General features: G+C 29.1%; 2 protein-coding genes and 1 long non-coding RNA gene across 5 annotated transcripts; all 3 read left to right on the plus strand.

Moving 5' to 3' along the window:
- Positions 1 to 2,426: 2,426 nt before the first annotated feature.
- On the plus strand, positions 2,427 to 13,126 carry LOC123270303 (chloride channel CLIC-like protein 1). 2 transcript variants are annotated; one of them, XM_044736298.1, is made up of 9 exons: positions 2,427 to 2,506; positions 9,399 to 9,488; positions 10,268 to 10,382; positions 10,544 to 10,747; positions 10,811 to 10,957; positions 11,249 to 11,357; positions 12,160 to 12,318; positions 12,389 to 12,609; positions 12,690 to 13,126. In XM_044736298.1, the coding sequence occupies exons 1-9, from the start codon at positions 2,436 to 2,438 to the stop codon at positions 13,005 to 13,007; spliced, it is 1,434 nt and encodes a 477-aa protein (XP_044592233.1). In that variant the 5' UTR covers positions 2,427 to 2,435; the 3' UTR covers positions 13,008 to 13,126. The 2 variants fall into 2 exon arrangements, with proteins under 2 accessions (XP_044592233.1, XP_044592232.1); XM_044736297.1 differs by lacking the exon at positions 2,427 to 2,506 and adding an exon at positions 9,169 to 9,336 and having other exon boundaries at positions 12,690 to 13,125.
- On the plus strand, positions 2,583 to 3,211 carry LOC123270304. Its single transcript, XR_006510563.1, has 2 exons — positions 2,583 to 2,677; positions 2,858 to 3,211. It is a non-coding gene; the product is annotated as an uncharacterized LOC123270304 (long non-coding RNA).
- Positions 13,127 to 13,658: 532 nt separating the features above from the next.
- Positions 13,659 to 20,442, plus strand: LOC123270499 (methionine--tRNA ligase, cytoplasmic). 2 transcript variants are annotated; one of them, XM_044736576.1, is made up of 5 exons: positions 13,659 to 13,848; positions 14,880 to 15,602; positions 17,830 to 18,428; positions 18,674 to 18,914; positions 20,047 to 20,242. In XM_044736576.1, exons 1-4 carry the CDS (start codon positions 13,825 to 13,827, stop codon positions 18,912 to 18,914), a joined length of 1,587 nt encoding a protein of 528 aa, XP_044592511.1. In that variant the 5' UTR covers positions 13,659 to 13,824; the 3' UTR covers positions 20,047 to 20,242. The 2 variants fall into 2 exon arrangements, with proteins under 2 accessions (XP_044592511.1, XP_044592510.1); XM_044736575.1 differs by having other exon boundaries at positions 13,662 to 13,848; positions 18,674 to 18,910; positions 20,047 to 20,442.
- The last annotated feature ends 6 nt before the right edge of the window (positions 20,443 to 20,448 follow it).

The raw sequence follows: 20,448 nt of genomic DNA on the forward strand, positions 1-20,448 counted from the left end.
GCCGAATCATCGCAAAAGATCTCTTTTCGATCGCTCCAATACCATACTGAATTTGGTATTGAGCGCAGAAAAAGCTAAATTACTTTCGATACAATTATTAATGTAGTCAGCTGACTCAACTTGCTGCCGTGTAATATTAGTATTTTTTCCCACATGTTTAAATGCAATCGTAAGCGAGTCACGAACTCTTAACCTCATAATTTTCATTGCTAGATATAATAAATGATGTGGAGTAACTCCACGCCGATCTGATCTTCGTAATTCGCTAGTTGCTATTGCGAACGGTGTTGCACATTTACTCCTCTCTGAATTTTCGGAAATGACCCAAATAAATCGATGGGAAAGAAAGTTCTTCGGCATGTTCATCAAAAATTATACTTTGGGAATATTATATGCTCCAGGAGCCATCCGTAAATACATATCTTCATTCCAAAGTAGAGTTTTCTGTTGTGCTGTTAGACTCTCTTCGACCGGTATATCTTCACTCATTTCTTCTAGATCGATTTCATTATTACTATTATTGTTGAAGAAAGCTTTCATCAATTTTAATATCGTAAAATAAATAAAGTGGGTTTGAAGCAAATACTGAAGCCATGCACGAATTGTCCTTTTATTAACTAGTCCCATTAAATAGCTTGATCTATGTATTATTTTTCTTTTAATGTGTACGTTAATACAGTAATCATCATCGACATTACGGGGTAAGAGTTTTACCATATTGTTTACCTCGACTGGTACATTAATGATTTGTCCATAAATTCCATATTGCCCCATGAACATGTCGTAACCGTCGAATTTGCATAAATGGAACTCGTGGTGAGACAAGTCTTTCCGAAATTAAGTCAAGCGGTGGTAAAACCTCAGGTATTTTTCATATTTAAAACCGTTATAAGTAGACATTATAGGAATCACTTTCCTCCCAATTGCTTGGTAGCACGTGTTGCACAGTAAAAATATCTTCAACTGTATTGTAATTTTCAACTATTACCCTTAATAATTGTTCATCTTCAGCACGTGGTGATTTTAAATCTAACTTAAACCACAATCGATCACAAACGGAGCACTTATGACCAAACATATTGTTTAAAAACTTGTCGTTAAATTCCTTTATGAGCAAACTTATTTCGACAGAAACCGTGAGTATGGAATTTCTGGCTGTACATCTACTGGAGGGTTATCTGAAAAAAACAATTCAAAGTATGTAACGAGTTATCTATCGACTGTGTATTGAGAATCAATTCCTTAAAAAACTAAAATTTTTTACATCGTAAATTCGAAAAATGTATATAAAATTAATTTTAAAAACTCATTTTAAGATAATGATTATTTTCAAATATGGTTATTAAATTATATGTACCATTTAAAAATTATCCACTCTTTAGTTTAAAATTAAATTATTTTTTTTTAATATCATTTTAATTTTGAATTTTTTTACAATTTATTTTACCATTCAAAAATATTCATCCGTCTTAAAATTGTTTTTTTTTTCCTATAAATCTAAATATTAAATCATTTTGTTAATTTAAGAATTATTGAATTATTGAATATAAGTTTAAATTAAATTAAATTTTTTTTAATATTTTAAATCATGAATTGTAAGTGGAGTGCATGTTTTTAAATTAAATTTTTAAGTTTTTAAGTTTTTCATTAAAATTATTATTAAATTGAAAAATTTCTTTAAATTATTTAACATTAAATGATGAAAGTTAGTATTAATTATTAGTACTTACAATCATTATTTACTAAATTATATCCCGTTGGAACACTATTTTGTTGCTGAGAGTGGTCTAAAACAGAAAAAAATAAATAAGGTTAGACACATGATGTATTGAGGTTATATATATATATATATATATATATATATATATATATATATATATATATATATATATATATATATATATATATAATCCATGATCAGTTTAAAATCAAAATCAAATTTATTGATTGAAAAACATTGATATATTAGTTTATACTTAAAACAGGATTAAAAAAATATTTACACTTACCATTTTATTACATCAGTCACATTGACACTTATATCTGAACATCTATTTTGATTGTTCAATAATTGTTTTACGTGCACGAAACTCGCGACTACGTTCTGTTGAACTTTTGCTGAATTTTTTTCATTTTAATTTCATTTTTTGCGTCGATATTGACGACACATTTCGGCATTAGTTTTCGGCATTTTATAAAAATTTATTATTTAGTACAAGATATAAAAATACTCACAAACAGTTAAATAATAACACACCACGCTATCTTACTAAAACGCTGTAATACGCAGCCGCATACAGTGTACAGTAAGCTCACGTAGTTTTCACATGCACTACACACGTTAAATGCTCAAATACAAGCACGTATTAAACAGTGTGCAATATACATACACTGACATCTGCTCTATCGCTCTGGATAACAAATTACAGGCGACTATGCTTAGAAAACAGGAGTGGGGACGCTACGAAGTATGGCACAAAGAGGAGAGACCGATAATATACAAATTGTATGTAAATTTCTGTCTCATTCTTTCCCCTGGCTTCATACTACACATTTTGTATTTGTGTCTCTTACCTGTCGTTTTCGTTGCATCCGGTTTGAAATCACAACGATTCTAAAGAAGTTTCACTTCAAAAATAATTTAATTTTAAACTAAAGAGTGGATAATTTTTAAATGGTACATATAATTTAATAACCATATTTGAAAATAATCATTATCTTAAAATGAGTTTTTAAAATTAATTTTATATACATTTTTCGAATTTACGATGTAAAAATTTTAGTTTTTAAGGAATTGATTCTCAATACACAGTCGATAGATAACTCGTTCGTTACATACTTTGAATTGTTTTTTCAGATAACCCTCCAGTAGATGTACAGCCAGAAATTCCATACTCACGGTTTCGTCGAAATAAGTTTGCTCATAAAGAATTTAACGACAAGTTTTTAAACAATATGTTTGGTCATAAGTGCTCCGTTTGTGATCGATTGTGGTTTAAGTTAGATTTAAAATCACCACGTGCTGAAGATGAACAATTATTAAGGGTAATAGTTGAAAATTACAATACAGTTGAAGATATTTTACTGTGCAACACGTGTTACCAAGCAATTGGGAGGAAAGTGATTCCTATAATGTCTACTTATAACGGTTTTAAATATGAAAAAATACCTGAGGTTTTACCACCGCTTGACTTAATTTCGGAAAGACTTGTCTCACCACGAGTTCCATTTATGCAAATTCGACGGTTACGACATGTTCATGGGCAATATGGAATTTATGGACAAATCATTAATGTACCAGTCGAGGTAAACAATATGGTAAAACTCTTACCCCGTAATGTCGATGATGATTACTGTATTAACGTACACATTAAAAGAAAAAATAATACATAGATCAAGCTATTTAATGGGACTAGTTAATAAAGGACAATTCGTGCATGGCTTCAGTATTTGCTTCAAACTCCACTTTATTTATTTTACGATATTAAAATTGATGAAAGCTTCTTCAACAATAATAGTAATAATGAAATCGATCTAGAAGAAATGAGTGAAGATATACCGGTCGAAGAGAGTCTAACAGCACAACAGAAAACTCTACTTTGGAATGAAGATATGTATTTACGGATCGCTCCTGGAGAATATAATATTCCCAAAAGTATAATTTTTGATGAACATTCCAAAGAACTTTCTTTCCCATCGATTTATTTGGGTCATTTCCGAAAATTCAGAGAGGGAGTAAATGCAACACCGTTCGCAATAGCAACTAGCGAATTACGAAGATCAGATCGGCGTGGAGTTACTCCACATCATTTATTATATCTAGCAATGAAAATTATGAGGTTAAGAGTTCGTGACTCGCTTACGATTGCATTTAAACATGTGGGAAAAATACTAATATTACACGGCAGCAAGTTGAGTCAGCTGACTACATTAATAATTGTATCGAAAGTAATTTAGCTTTTCTGCGCTCAATACCAAATTCAGTATGGTATTGGAGCGATCGAAAAGAGATCTTTTGCGATGATTCGGCAACTAGGAAAACCTACGATGTTTCTTACTTTGAGTGCCAATGAAATCGGATGGACCAATTTAATACAATTATTGTACAAATTAAAAAATAACGGTACTGAAATTTCAGCTGAACAAGCTGCGTCACTGGATTACATATCTAAGACTACACTAGTGAATGAAGATGCTGTGACCTGTGCTATCTATTTTAATAAAATAGTCAATATATTGATAACTATTCTCCAATCAAAGAAGAACAGCCCATTTGGAAATTATTATGTTGTCGACTATTTTAAACGAATTGAATTTCAGCATCGTGGTAGTCCTCATGCACATATTTTATTGTGGCTGAATGACGCTCCATCAGATCCTCTTGGTACAAACTATCAAGATACTGTAATGATGATTGATCAATTGATATCAATTTCTTCATCAGAAGCTTCTGGACATATTCGCTTGCAAAGTCACAAACATACCTTTACCTGTTATAAAAAAGTACATGCCAATCAACCTCAGAAATGCCGATTTGATGCTCCATTTATGCCATGTAAATCCACTACAATATTAAAACCAATGCAGAAAGATCATCCAGGATATGCTGATTACGCTAAGCGGTATAAACAAATACAAATTAATCTTGAGAACAATGATTACGAGAATATTGAAATGTTTTATGCACAAAATCATATAACTTCTGATAATGATTATTTTCATATTCTTGAAGCTGGAATTACCAGACCTAAAAGTATTTTGAAGCGACAACCTAAAGAAAAATGGCACAACCCTTTCAATCCTTTTATTCTCAATGTCTTACAATCAAATACAGATATGCAATTTATTATCGAAGAATACTCATGTGCAGCGTATGTTGTTGAATATGTCAATAAAACTAATAGGGGTATAAGTAATTTACAAAGACAAATTCATGAAATCATGGATGAAAACCCTGAGTTTGATATAGTAGAAATAACTAGAAAAATGAGTGTTAATATGCTCAACACCGTTGAATTAACAAGCCAGGAAGCAGCGTGGTACCTTCTTCGTGAACCTATGTCTAGAAGTTCAGTCTCCATAGTTTATATTCCCACCGTTTGGCCTATTGAACGACAGCGTATTAGACGAACACAAAAAGAATTAGATGAATTAAATATCGATGAAGATTCAACAAGTATTTGGAAGGAAAACTGGTTTGATAAATACGAGCAGAGACCATAAGAAATGGAAGAATTATAACTTGTGCAGCGCGTTGCTAATTTTACTAAAAAATTCGCAAGGTGATTATATTCGTCGAAAGCAACAACGCATCATTCGTTATAGGCATTATGACATAGCCTCAGATATAAAAGGGTATTACCGCGAAATGGTGACTTTGCATATCCCATTTCGGAATGAAGAATTCGAGATTCTTGAAGAGATGAAATTTATTAGGATTTACGACGAAAATGAAAATCAAATTCTGGAGCGACGTAAAGAGTTTGAATCTGACTTAGACATTAATAAAACTATAGAGCTATGCCGAAAACTATGTCGCGAAAATGAAGAAGCAGACGATGACGATGAGATTCATGATATTGCCACTAGATTTCCAGAAATTAATCCATTCCAAACGCTATATGACAATCCGAATTCGGATGTAAACAGTGATTTACGTCTCGCAACCCTAAATAAACTTGGTGCCATTGCAAAACGGAAAGAAAATTTAATGCCTAACGACCAATATTATGAGCTGATGAAAATGGCAAACCAAAAACAAAAGGAACTTTTGATGCACGTCATTTACAATCTTCAGTTGGAAGATCCTCCTCCGCTGCAAATATTTTTACAGGACCAGCTGGATGTGGTAAAACATTTGTTATTAAATTATTAATGGAAATTTATAATCGATATTCTGAAAGTGATGGGTTTTGTAATGCTTATATCGCTTGTGCTTCTACTGGTAAAGCTGCTGTGGCTATCAATGGGACAACAGTACACACTGCACTGAAGATAAGTCTTTCAAAGTTGCTTCCTTTATCAATTGAAGTAGCCCAACAATATAGATCACTTTTTAAATATGTTCGTGTATTGATTATCGATGAAATTAGTATGATTGCAGCCGAGTTGTTGTCCCAAATAGATTCAAGGTTAAAGCAAATCACCGGTAATTTTGAAGTCCATTTTGGTGGATTAGATATAATTTTGATTGGTGATCTACGTCAACTACCGCCAGTTCGTGCTACCCCAATTTACAAACAAATAAAACGACAAATAGCAGGTTCAACACTATGGCGAGGGTTGAAATTTTTCGAACTAAACGAAGTTATGCGACAAGCTAATCAAAGTTTTTGCAACAATATTAACAAAAATTGGTAATGGACAGTTGTTAGATCAGGAAGAGCTAGATTTAATTGAGTCACGGATTTACTCTGAAGAAGAAGCTGAGAGACTTTGTCCAGACGGTATACGATTGTTTTAATAATCATTCAGTTGCTGAATACAACAATAAAATTTTGAATTCTATAGAAGAAAAAGTGAATTCAGAGGCAACTGATATATATATTGGATGTAGAAATGTTGAACAGCAAACTTCTATGCGTCAAAAATTACATAAAATGTCAACTATTGATACAGGAGGTTTGCCATATCAAATTACATTGGTTTTGAACAAACCATACATGATAACAACTAACATCGATGTATCAGATGGATTAGCAAATGGTGCGACGGGAAAATTAATTTTCATTGAATATAATGACAAAGGAGAGATAGGTCGTTTATGGCTAGAATTTCCAGAATCTCCAAAAATCGGAGAAAAATTGAGAAGAAAGGCAGCGGCATCAATTCAAAAAAATAATCTTCATCCACTGGCAGTACCAATAGATCGCAGAACATCATCTATACCACTAGTACCTAATAAAACCGTTATTGTAAAACGTAATCATTTCCCATTAGTCTCTGCATGTGCAATGACGATTCACAAGTCCCAGGGAGCTACTTTTGGTGAGATTGTATATGAATATGATAAATCACACGTTCAACAACTCCTGTACGTCGCATTATCACGAGTTACATCAATAAACGGCTTATATCTCGTTTCAAAAAAAAATGATAAAAAATTTTACCATGGCCGAAGAGCGTCAGTATCTACAATTGATCTACAACATGAATTTCGAAGGCTGAACTTGAATCGACTTGAGACAATTACAAATGTTTTATATGATTTCTTAAATAAAGAAAAGGGATGTCACTGTTTACCTTTAACTGTCAAAGCTTACGCGCTCAGGGACAAGATCTGCAACATGACAATATAGTGTCATCGTCAAGTTTGTTAATTCTTTCGGAGACATGGATGAATAATGAAGATATTGTAGACATTCCAAATTTTAATATTGTTGTTAATTACAAAAGACCACGTACGAGGGCAGGCGGAGTAGCAATTTATCACAACGTAAATGATGGAGCCCGTGTTGTTACGCCACAAATGGATCTCAATGCACAACAGCTAGAATCATTGTCTGTTCAGCTTTCGAAAGTTGGAGAAATATGTGCCTGTGAGAGCAGAAATGACCAAGGAGATTTAATTTTGATCGTAGCAATTTACATCTTTCCCAACCAATCAATAAAATCAGTTATTGAATTTATACATGAAAATTTGATCAAATATACCCCAGAGGTATCGCGAATTCTCAAAAAGAATTATGATAAAATTCCGATGATTTTAAGTGGGGATTTTAACATAAATTTTGCATCAGATACAGCGCTTCCTTTGATTGAGTTTCTCGATACAACATTTTATTTAAAAATGTGTAACAATCGCACTCAATCAACTACAAGATCAAAAACGGTAATAGATGCAGTTTCCACAAAGATCAACACACAAATTGAAACTAAAATATTTGTATCGTATTTTAGTTATCATAAGCCTCTTGTATCATTTGTTGAAACTGAAAATATGGAACTTGAGTAATAGATTATGTAACATATGTTAAATAAAATATAAAATATCTTTTAAAATTAATCAAAATACTTTCATTTTTGAACAATTAAACTTTGTAATTATCCTACCCTTGTTATAAATATTCATCTCATTCTTTTGTCGATTCACTGAAGTTTTCACTTCTATCGTGTGTGAATCGCACACCCACCTTTATTTTTAGCAATTTTTTCTAGTCTCAAATACTTTGATTCTTATAAAATCACATGACAGTATGTAAACATTAATACGTTGAGATGTATGTTGAGGGGGTTGGATACCTTACATTATGGCCTACGTCGTTAGTTGACGCAAGTTAATTCTTATGTCTCCATCATTGACATCCGCTATTTTAAAATTAATTTTAACTCGATAAAGTATAAATAAATGATTATATGGTTATTTAGACTATAAATAATCTAAAATAATTTTAAACAATGCAATTACATAAAAAAAAACATTGAGAAATCTGGATTTGAAAATAAGGACTTTCTTAACAATATTGTTAAGAAATTACAAACGTATGAGCAGTTTTGGCCTACTTGAAAAAATGAAATTTTTTTGCGGTAAATAGTTTATACCTTGGAATTAAATTTTACTATTTTTTAATTTTAAATATATGTAAGATTGTCATGAAATATCAACGATTGTGATTATTAACAGATTTTAATAATGAAATAATAAAATTAAATAGGGTGTTAATAGTGGGGATCCTGTCAATAATAAGTGCTTTTACTTTACTCAAAAAAATTTTTAATGACATTTAAGTTAGCAGTCACTTGAGAATTTTTCAATTTAATTTAACAAAATTTGTTTAGAAAAACTATTTTTTTACAATTGCATTTCTTATTTGTTTTAATTTCTACATGTTAATTTTTTTTTGTAAATTGTTTGCCATAATTTATTTGTTATAAAATTCTTAAAATTATTAAATATATACTTATGCTAAATTAATTTTCATAATTTTTTATGAAAATTAAGTTAGCTATCTTAAAATTTTTAGAATTTTTTTTATTGAAAAATTATTAAAAAAAAATAAAAAATTATGCGTGCAATTTTTTGAAAATATTTTTTTAGTTCTAGTTTAATTAATAAAAAAATCAAAAATTTTTGAACGTCGGCTAATTTTAGTATCATAAATTTTTTATGCGCTTGCGCGGGCTGTCAAAAATTAAGTCGGAATTTATTTATGATGCAAATATATATTTATAAACATAACCTTAATTTTTAATCCGGATAATAACAAAAACCTGTTACTACGTTATGTAAATAAATAAAATGATTACGTGTAATTATATTAGTAAAATACTAGTTATATTGTTAATTAGTGGAACAATTAATTGTTTTGTTGATCCAACATTAGAAAATACAAATAAGTAAGTAGTAAATAAATTATAAATATTTTGTTGATTTATAATTTTTATGATTTATTTTACAGTCGGGATCATTACATAGATCCGCACTCTATTTATTACAATAAATATACACAACAATTGGAAATAAAAAAAGAGTTACAAATAATTAATAAGTAAGTATAATGATAATGAAATTAAGAGACGTTTAGTCATTAGGATTTTATTTTAAAATATAAATTATGACAGAAAAAATTTTTTTTAAATATTCTACATGTAAAAACTGTCAAAAAATGTCAATGCAATTTTTCTATAACAAATTTATTTTTTAATTTAAAGTATTTGTATAAAAAATTTTATCAACTACTGATGATTTTTCAAATAATGACATTAAAGTTAGCAGTCATTTGATAATTTTTTAATTTTATTTAACAAAAAATTTTGTTCCAAAAAATTATTTTTGAAAAATTGCAGTTTTAATGTTTTAAAATTTCTATATGTCAATCTTTTTTCTAATTTATTTTTCCATAATTTATTTGTTATAAAATTCTTTAAAATATTGAATATACGCTAAATTAATTTTCATTTTAAATTATAATATTTAAATCAACTGATATTTAAAAGTTTTTGATAATATTGAATTTAGCTGTGACTTGAGAATTTTTTATTTTTTTTTAATTAACAAATTTGTTCCAAAAAATTATTTTTGAAAAATTGCATTTTTAATTTTTTTTAAATTTTACATGTCAATTTTTTTCTTGCCATAATTTATTTATTACAGAAATTTTTTAAATTATCAAATATCAGTTTATAATTTTTTCAATTTCTATATGTAGGAATTGTTTGATAAATTTTTTTTATAATAATTAATTTTATTTTAAATGCTAAAAAAATATTTTCAGATTTTTTAAAATAAATTAATTTCAATAAAATTATAAAAGTTTTTTAATTTCAGAGCAGCAAATAAATGCGAGTGTCATGTCAACAATTTAGTTAAAAAAAATGACGTACCAGATGAATTATTTTCACGCAAACTTGTTAATTTATTACTTGTTGCTTCTTCCTTTGAGGTAAATAATTCTAATGCACTATAAAAAAAAAAAAAATAACACAGGTAAAAGATACTAAAAGAATAAATAATATACCATAAAACAAATCATTGATAAAAAAAAAATAACAAATGTCTTGTACAATATTTAAATAATTTCAACATATTGTTTTAATTTTACAGGAAAACGGTAATTTATTGACATCTAGTATAACAATTGAATTAACTCCCAAAGAGCTGAGAAAATTGAAAGACTTCAGCCTCGGGAAGTTAACAATACGTGAAATAGATCCGATAGTCTCTAACATCTTCAAGGAACCGGAAATAAGTTTTACAAAAAGCATCTTCACATCAATAAAAGATTTATTATTTAACGCGATTATTTACGTGAGTATTTTATAAAAGGTTTCGATATAAATTTTGTAATTTAATTTTTTTATTTATTTACAGAAAGAAGTAACGCTAGTAACAGTAGTAATTTTGTATATATCTTGGATAATATTAACAACAGAATGGAATTTATTGAAGCTGATTTTAATACTTATACTGTCGGTATTTGTAGCAAGTTTTGTTATCACTTGGCTGCAACTTTTAAGAGTATGTTTGTTATTTTTATTTATTTATTTATAACTAGCAGTCTGCCCCGGCTTCGCACGGGTATTTAACAAAAAAATTTTTAATTAATGATAGAATAATATAGTCTATATCACCCGGGGATAATATAGCTTCCCAACAGTGAAAGAATTTTTCAAATCGGTTCAGTAGTTTCAGAGCCTATTCAATGCAAACAAAAAAACAAACAAATGATCAAATCTTTCCTTTTTATAATATTAATATAGATAATCTGTAAAATTTGTAAAATTCATAAAATAAATATTTTTATTTTAGGAAGCAGAAATAAAATTAACAGTAAAACAAGTCCAGTATCAAGAAGTACCAATTCAATGTAATCCAAGTAAAATGACTTGGTGGGATAAATTGTGGGCATCAATGAGTTGTAATTTTTATTTTATTATAAATTTTACTACTTAGGAATTTAAAAATTTTTTTGAAATTAAAAAATTATTTTTTGTAAAGTATAAAATTTTAAAACTAAAAATGATTACGTATAAAAAGAAATGGTAACTATTTACAAGTGAGGTCAATCTCATTTTAGGCCATACTAGGTAAAAATTTAACTTTTTTTTTTTTTTTTTTATTCTACTTGTTTTTACGGCACATTTATGATAAAAAATGTCGTGAGAGTGAAAAACAATGATTTCGATAGCTTTTTTGCCTTTAAAAGTTGGAAAAAAAATTGGCTTTCATGTTTTTGGATAAAATTTCTATTTTATTTTTTTTTTTATGTTTTTGATATATTTTTTTTCTACAAATACATAAAAAAAAAAAAAAAAAAAAAAAAACGACCAATTTTAAAGAAAATTAAACCATTTGATTAAAAAAATTAACTTGTAAATAATCACCAAAGAAATGTATCGTTTTCTAAATTTTTGTTTCAGAAATTTTTGATGTTGAAATTCTTGCTATAAAAATTGAAAATTTTTTTAGATAATTTAATTTTAAAACTAATCTTTTATAAAATTTTAATTTTATAGCCTCCTAAAAGTTTATTTTCAATTTTTATAACTATAATTTCAAAATTTTTTATTTCTGACATAAAAAAATTAAAAATTAATTTTTTTTTTTATAAAAAAAAATTTATTTTTCATTATTTCAGTAAATTTTTATATTCTTTAGATTCTTAGTCAGAAAAAAAATTTTTTTTTAATTTTTCTATAAAAAATAAATAAAATTTTCAGCTGGCGATGAATGCAGAAAATATTACGAAGCAATGATGGAAAATCCATTCCTACAAGTAACTCCAGCGCAAGCATTGTCGCACATGATTGCTACCTGTGTAATGACGCCAGCCAGTATGATTGGCAACGCTCTTGGTGATTTTGTAAATAATTCTACCCGTAAGTATCAATTATTTATCAATTTTTTAAATATTAAAAATAAAATATTAAAAATAAAATATATTTTCAGAACATCTGTGGTTCCCAATCCGGATGATAGTAGCTCCATTATTAATAATAGGAATAATAATAATATTTATCATGGTACTAATTGTCTTATCAGGCGGTACTCTGTCCTTGGGGTTCGGTCCATTTTCTATTTTCTCTATCCGCGGAGCCACGGATTCAAGGAGAGATAGGAATTTACCTAGTACGGATAGACAACCTATACAACCTATTTATAACTTCAACGTATTGAAATTAATTATTTTATTTTAATAATATAAGTTTTACTACTTGGAGCGATAAATAATTTATTATTTTATTTTTAGTTGCACGGAGGACATATTCACGAAATCGCTATTAAAAACACCGACGAAAACTCTACGTCCGTTGACGTAAAGTCTACTCCAGCACCCGGTACATCGACGAATTGCATCCAAGGTCCAGTGAAGATAAATGTGATAGATTCTTCAAATTTGCCACTGGAAAACAGCGAAGAAAGTGAAAAAACTTTAGATAAAGTTGAAGAGATTTCTGAAAAGGATACTAAAGATAATAATGATAATAATGGAGATGATAATGATAAGAATGACGAGTGTATTTGTAAAAAAAAGTCAAACCCAGTCTCTGAATCCGGCGATAGTTGATTGTTTTATAATTTATTAATTATTAATAATTAAGATAATTATTAAGATAAGATTGAAGTACAATTTGTGATTTTTTATTTGTCAATCTTGCTGGAATTTATTCTCAAAAAATTCAGAATTTTTATTCTCATTAATTATAAACTTAAATTATACATTTTTTTCTTAATTGTGAAAACAGAAATTAATTTTTTTTTTATATAATTTTAAGTATTTTTTATCATTAGTATTAATATTATTGCTAGAAACTTAACTACATTTAGTTAAATTATATTGATAAAATTGATATAATTCCAAAAATAATTAATTTTATACTTAAAAATATAAAAAATGGCTTTAATAAAAAATTTTTATTAATTATTTTTGTTAATAGAATTGATTGCGATTAATTTAATAATTATTATAAAAAATTGCACTTATAATTTTTTAAAGCTTTTAAAGATAGAATTTTTTAAATAAATTTTTCATGCTATAATTTATGAGTTAAAAAATTTTAAGAAATTGTCAAATTTTTCTCAATTTCAGTATCAAAATTTTTTAATTTTTTTCAATAACAAATATCCTTAAAATTTTAAAATTTCTATTAATTACAGTAATAAAAATAATATAATTATCAAATTTTTTTTTAAATTTCATCATTTCTGTTTCTCAAAATGGACACCCACACACCAGCAGATGATCACATGGAACATAACCATCACAGATCACCGCATTGGCATCACACGTACTTATAATTAGAAATCAGTACAATCTGTCACATTTTACCGGCTTAAAAATATTTATTTAACATTAAAAAAAAATATTAACAATAATTTTAACAATGGAAAATACAAAACTGACTAATGTAAGTACTTAAATTTTTCTATTTTACATTTTATATAAATAATTTCAAAACTAACCAACAAATAATGACATACTGAAATTAGCAGACATTTAACAATTTTTGATTTTTTTGATCAATAAAAATAAGTAAAAAAATTACTCTTAGTATTTTTCAAGTTTTCTACATGTCAAATTTTTTCTATTAACTTTTTTTTGTTTAAAAAAATTTTACAAGAAAATTTTCATTATTAAAAAACTTAAAAATTAATTTAGCATATAATTAATAATTTTAAGAATTTTATAACAAATAAAAATTGGAAAAAAATTGACATTTAGAAAATTAAAAAAAAAACAAAAAATCCAATTTTTCTCAAATAAAATAAAAAACTTTTCTAGTGACTGCTAACTTTAATATCATAAAAAAGTATGACATTTAATTTTCTTTAACAAATAAATTAGTTCCAAAAAATGAAAATAAAATTAGCAGAAAGCTGACAATTTTCAGAATTTTTTTTATTAATAAAATTATTACAAAAAAATTAAAAGAAAAAATTCCACATTTATAAAATTTGAAAAACTATACGTGCAATTTTTTAAAAATATTTTTTTATTGCAAATTCAATTAATAAAAAAAAATAAAAATTTTTCGCTGTCAGCTAATTTTAGTTTCATTTCCAAAAAATAATTTTTAGAAAATTGCATTTTTAATTTTTTAAAATTTCTACGTCAATTTTTATATTCATTTTTTTTGCCATAATTTATTTGTTTAAAAAAATGATTTAAATTATCAAATTTCTGCTGAATTTATTTTCATTAAAAAACTCGAAAAATTATAAGTGCAATTTTTAATAAATATTTTTTATTTCTAATTTAATAAATGAAAAAAAAATTAAAAATGTCGGCTAACTTTATTTTCATTAAAAAACTTGAAAAATTATAAGTGCAATTTTTAATAAATTTTTTTATTTATAATTTATAATAAATGAAAAAAAATAAAAATGTCGGCTAACTTTATTATTAATAATAAAACTAATTAAAAAAAAAAAATTAAAGGTCCCCCAGGAAAACAACCTGAAAGAAAAAGAAGAAGAATCAGTAACAGAGGAAGAATTGCAAGCCGTAAAATCAAGCTGGCTTAACAAGACACAGCTGACCTCCAAGAAATCGGAGTACCCGGTGCTGCCTAAGAAGGGCGAGCGAAACATTTTAATCACCTCTGCGCTGCCGTACGTGAACAACGTTCCTCACCTGGGAAACATAATCGGGTGCGTACTGTCAGCTGATATATTCGCGCGGTTCTGTCGCCAGAAGAATTACAACACCCTGTACGTGTCAGGAACTGACGAGTATGGAACCGCGACTGAAGCTAAGGCCTTCGAGGAGAAGATGACTTGTCAGGAGATTTGCGATAAGTACTTTACTATTCACGACGAGGTCTACCGCTGGTTCAACATCGCCTTTGATAGGTTCGGGAGGACTTCTACCAAGGAACAGACCGAGGTCGTTCAACAGTTCTTCCTGAGGGTCAAGGAACAGGGGTATATTTTTACAGACACCGTTGATCAGTTACGGTGTGAAGGTTGCGAAAAGTTCCTCGCGGACAGATTTGTTGAAGGAATTTGTCCTGATTGTAAGTACGAGGATGCTCGTGGTGATCAGTGCGATGGTTGTGGTCACTTGATCAATGCTACTGAGCTGATTAATCCTAGGTGCAAACTGTGCAATCAGACTCCGGTTGTTAAAACTTCGGAGCATTTCTTCTTGGATCTTCCTAAGGTAATTCTATTTATTTATTTATTTACTAGCTATTACTCGTCCGCTCCGCTGGGCGCTTTATAGAATTGCGTTTTTAGATCTAGACTTGAAATTTAATTAGAGTATTGTAGAGAAAAAAAAATTCGTAATTAGAATTGAAAGTTTCAGTTAAAGAAATTGCAGGTCTCATAAGTGAAGAAATCTGCCTAGTATATAGACATAACCAATCGAATTAAAAAATTTATTTTAAACGAATGACAATCGAATAGAATAAATTTAGTTACAATAAAAATTCATTATTTCTAAGTCAAAAAAATATAGGCTTTGGATAAGTAATCACCAACATATCATATACTAAAACCTTCTCCGAAACACGCTGCATCTTATGGTATAAGTATTATTCCGATCGGTTCAGTAGTTTTCGCAGTTTAACCGGACAAAAAAACTGGCTCTCCATTTATTAGTATAGATTAGATTTTTTCGTCCTAGGCGGACGTATGGGGGTTTTTACACGCAGACGACACTCAATTTGTAAATAATACGCGTACGCGCCAGTATCTACTGGGCTATATAGAACTTTATACAGTCGAGGACAATGTTACGCAAGCGTCACCAATCTCTATACAGCCGAGTAGCTTACGTTTCAACTGTGATTTTAATTAAAAAGCGCACCTTTGACTAACTTCAAGACTTTCATGTATTTTTGTTTAGAGGATTAGAGGGTTATGGCTTCGTATGCTATTTATTTATAAATTGAGTATCCTCTGCACGTAAAAACCCGCATACGTCCGCCATAGGACGAAAAATTTTTTAAGCACCATGGGCAAGCCACGCGCAAATACGGTCTCGGTGATAATTATTTGCAGCAAATAAATTAAATAAATGAATTAAACTAAAATTAAGTACGTTTTTTATTAATCACTAGAAAAACTCACCATACTGAAAATATACACAGTTATTGGTACCAATTACTGAGTTCTTAAATAAATAATACTAGCAACCTTGCAGTCACGATGTGACTGCCGTGACTTGTAAACTATAAATAAAGAACATTTTGCTATATTAAATAATGACTTTTGTTAAATTGCACTGTACTTTCTTAAATATTGACGTTTTTAAAGATATATAATAAGCTCATCCCGACGTTACACTCATCTAGAGCTTTCATTTGAGTACCCACATACATCGTCATATATTTTTCATATATACATATATATATAATATATATAAATATATGAAAAATTGATGTGGGTACTCAAATGAAAAGTCTCGATGAGTGTAATGTCGGGATGAGCTTATATCTTTAAAAATGTCAATATTTAACAAGATACAAGGTCATTTCTCAATTATGTATCTAGATATAGAGCATTTTCAAATGCAGCCTAAATACTTATCATCATAAAAAAGGCTGACAATGGCCTGGTCGGCTCGGTGCTCGCTTTTCGAAAGAGTGGGACCCGGGTTCGATCCCAGCACGCACCAATATTTTTCGGTGATTATAATTAAAAATATGTGCGTTACGTTACGTTGCCAGCCTCTGGAAGTGGCAGAGATAGCCGGGCGGCACACGTCTGACTTGGGCGATCACACATTTAAGCAATAACTTGAATGGGTGACCACTTTAGTCAGCGTTGACTAGCGCGAGGGATTTCTGCACACTAGGAGAGGGGCCTAATGCTCCAGTGGTCGATAAAGAAGAGTTTCTTATCAATCACTGTAGACTCAGTCCAGCTCCGACTGTACTATCATGGGTTTTCTCTGTGATTTCCCCATGATTCTGTTCCAACAGCCTGAGAAGGTGAGGTTCAGGGTGAATACGGTACAGAAAGCACAAGTCGGTCCACAGCCGCAAAAATTAAAAGTAGAAATGAAGTGTCGGGTGGGACTTGCTGAGGTCCAATATGAGAAATAGAAAAAGCGTAGAGCTAGGAGAAAAAGAGGAATCAGCCTTGTAAAAACCGAGAGGTGTACAAGTAAATCATAATAATAATAATACTTATCATCATAAATTTACTATCGGTGAGAATAATATGAAACCTTGAAAAGGCACAAATTCAAGTCAAGACCTTTTCAATGACACTAAATTTCACTAAAAAAAAAAAACAATTTTATTAATAATATAGATTAAATACATTTCGATTCAAAAATAATAAGTAAATAATTTAATTTTTATTTGAAATAAATAACAATTTATAATTAAAATTTATCAAATGATTATTATAATTATTAATAAATAAAAAATTTCCAGATCGAACCGAAGATAAAGGAGTACGTTTCATCAGCAGAAGAAAACTGGTCTGGCGTAGCAAGATCAGTAACAAAACCGTGGCTCCGGGATGGCTTGAAGCCGCGATGCATTACCCGGGATATTAAATGGGGAATCCCCGTTCCGCTGGAAGGCTACGAAGACAAGGTGTTCTACGTGTGGTTCGACGCACCTCTTGGGTACCTCAGTATCTCCAAGAAATACCACGAGGACTATGAGCAGTGGTGGCGTCCCCAACCAGAGATGGACGTCTCGCTGTACCAGTTCATGGCCAAAGACAATGTTCCGTTCCACGCGATAATGTTCCCCGCGTCCCTGCTCGCGGCTAACCAAGGTCACGTCCTGGTAAAGAGTATCATGGCTGTAGAGTATCTTAACTACGAAGACACCAAGTTCTCCAAGTCTCGGGGAGTTGGAGTCTTTGGTACCGATGCCAAGGAAACTGGGATTCCTGCTGATGTCTGGAGGTTCTATCTTGCTTACGTCCGCCCGGAGGGTCAAGATACTAATTTTAATTGGACTGACTTGGCGACTAAGACTAACAGTGAATTGCTTAATAATTTTGGCAACTTTGTTAATAGGTTTGTTGGTTTCTTTTTTTTTTTTAATTTTATTTGAATGATTGATAATAATAATAATAATAATAATAATAATAATAATAATAATAAAATAAATTAAAATTCAGTAAAATTCATCAAAAATGAATTAAAAATAATTTGTTTAAAAATAATATTTATTATTATTATTTAATTAATTTTATTTATTATTATTATTATTATTATTATTATTACTTATTTATTTATTTATTTTTTTTTTATTATTATAGATCTCTTGCTTTCGCTGAAAAAAATTACGAAGGAATAATCCAAGAAATGGAACTTCGTGATGAAGAGTATAATTTGCTAGCATGTGTACAGCGTGAATTGACACAGTACAATTTATTAATGGAACAAGCTAAATTACGTGATAGCTTGAAATTAATTTTGTCAATATCGAAGCTGGGTAATCAGTATCTACAAGCGCAACAACCTTGGGCTAAAATGAAAGGAGATGATAATGATAAGTAAGTTTATTATTATTAGACTTTATAGTCTTCCTTTTTAAAAAATTTTAAACATGTCAATAATTAAGAAATTACTTTGTATTTTGTCTACTGATGATATTTTTAACGATATAAGCTCATCTTCGAGTTACAATTATCGAGACCTTTTATTTAAATACCCACACGAATTTTTTTATATATTTTACAAATATAAAAAATATCATATATATAAAATATATGGAAAAAGTCGTGTGCGTACTCAAATGAAAGGTCTAGATAAGCGTAACATCAGGATGAGCTTATATCTTAAAAAATGTCATTTATTAAGAAATGACGTTGTATTTTGTCCACTGATATTTTTAACGATATAAGCTCATCTTCGAGTTACAATTATTGAGACCTTTAATTTGAATACCCACACGAATTTTTTTATATATTTTACAAATATAAAAAATATCATATATATAAAATATATGGAAAAAGTCGTGTGCGTACTCAAATGAAAGGTCTAGATAAGCGTAACATCAGGATGAGCTTATATCTTAAAAAATGTCATTTATTAAGAAATGACGTTGTATTTTGTCCACTGATGATTTTTTTAACAATATAAGCTCATCCTAGAGTTAGACTCATCGAGACCTTTCATTTGAATACCCACATGAACTTTTCATATATTTCACAAATATGAGAAAGATCATAAATATGAAATATATGAAAAAAATCGTCTGTGTACTCAAATGAAAGGTCTCGATGAGCGTAACATCAGAATGAGCTTATATTTTAAAAAATGTCATTAATTAAAAAATGACATTGTATTTTGTCTACCAATGATATTTTTAACGATATAAGCTCATCCCGGAGTTACACTTATGAAGACCTTTCATTTGAATACCCACACGAATTTTTCCATATATTTTATACATATGATATTTCTCATATTTGTGAAATATATAAAAAATTCGTGTGGGTATTCAAATAAAAGGTCTCGATGAGCACAACATCAGAATGAGCTTCAAAAATTTTTTTCTGTTAAACAATCTTATTTAATTTTTCTAAATTTTGATTAAAAAAAAAAAAATTATAAAATTAACAATTTCATATTTTTCTCTTGAAAAAAAATTTTTATTGATATTAATCTTCAAATAAATTTTTTCCAGAAAAATCGCAGGAATGGTATCTGGAATCTGCTGCAACTTAAGTTGCCTGTTATCATCACTAATTGGTCCATTCATGCCCGCAATATCACTATCTCTCCGAGCCCAACTAGGACTTGAGGACCACTACGGCTTCATCCCCGACAAGGTGACCATTTTACTGGAACCAGGTCACAAAATCGGCAAATCTTCTCCATTGTTCGCCAGAATAACTGACAAGGAAATCCAGGCTCTCCGTGAAAAGTTCGGTGGAGTAAAAGAGGAAAAACCGAAGAAGAATAAAAAGACTCAGAAGCAGAGTAAGAAAAACAAGGATGAAGTCGCTGATTTACAAAAGTCTATAGCCAGCTTGTAATTGTTTTCAATCAAAATAATACAAATTTTGTAATTTTTTACACTGTAGAA

Source organism: Cotesia glomerata, linkage group LG8 (assembly GCF_020080835.1).
Source record: "Cotesia glomerata isolate CgM1 linkage group LG8, MPM_Cglom_v2.3, whole genome shotgun sequence".
NCBI lineage: Eukaryota > Metazoa > Arthropoda > Insecta > Hymenoptera > Braconidae > Cotesia > Cotesia glomerata.

What these genes read in the sequence shown, in the direction of transcription:
- LOC123270303 (XM_044736297.1), top strand. Translation starts at nt 9,239, where the DNA reads ATGATTACGTGTAATTATATTAGTAAAATACTAGTTATATTGTTAATT. An exon ending in ACATTAGAAAATACAAATAA is followed by an intron (nt 9,337 to 9,398) that starts GTAAGTAGTAAA and finishes TTTATTTTACAG; the next exon opens with TCGGGATCATTACATAGATC. An exon ending in TTTTGTAAATAATTCTACCC is followed by an intron (nt 12,319 to 12,388) that starts GTAAGTATCAAT and finishes ATATATTTTCAG; the next exon opens with AACATCTGTGGTTCCCAATC.
- LOC123270499 (XM_044736575.1), top strand. Translation starts at nt 13,825, where the DNA reads ATGGAAAATACAAAACTGACTAAT. An exon ending in AAAATACAAAACTGACTAAT is followed by an intron (nt 13,849 to 14,879) that starts GTAAGTACTTAA and finishes AAAAAATTAAAG; the next exon opens with GTCCCCCAGGAAAACAACCT. An exon ending in TCTTCTTGGATCTTCCTAAG is followed by an intron (nt 15,603 to 17,829) that starts GTAATTCTATTT and finishes AAAAATTTCCAG; the next exon opens with ATCGAACCGAAGATAAAGGA.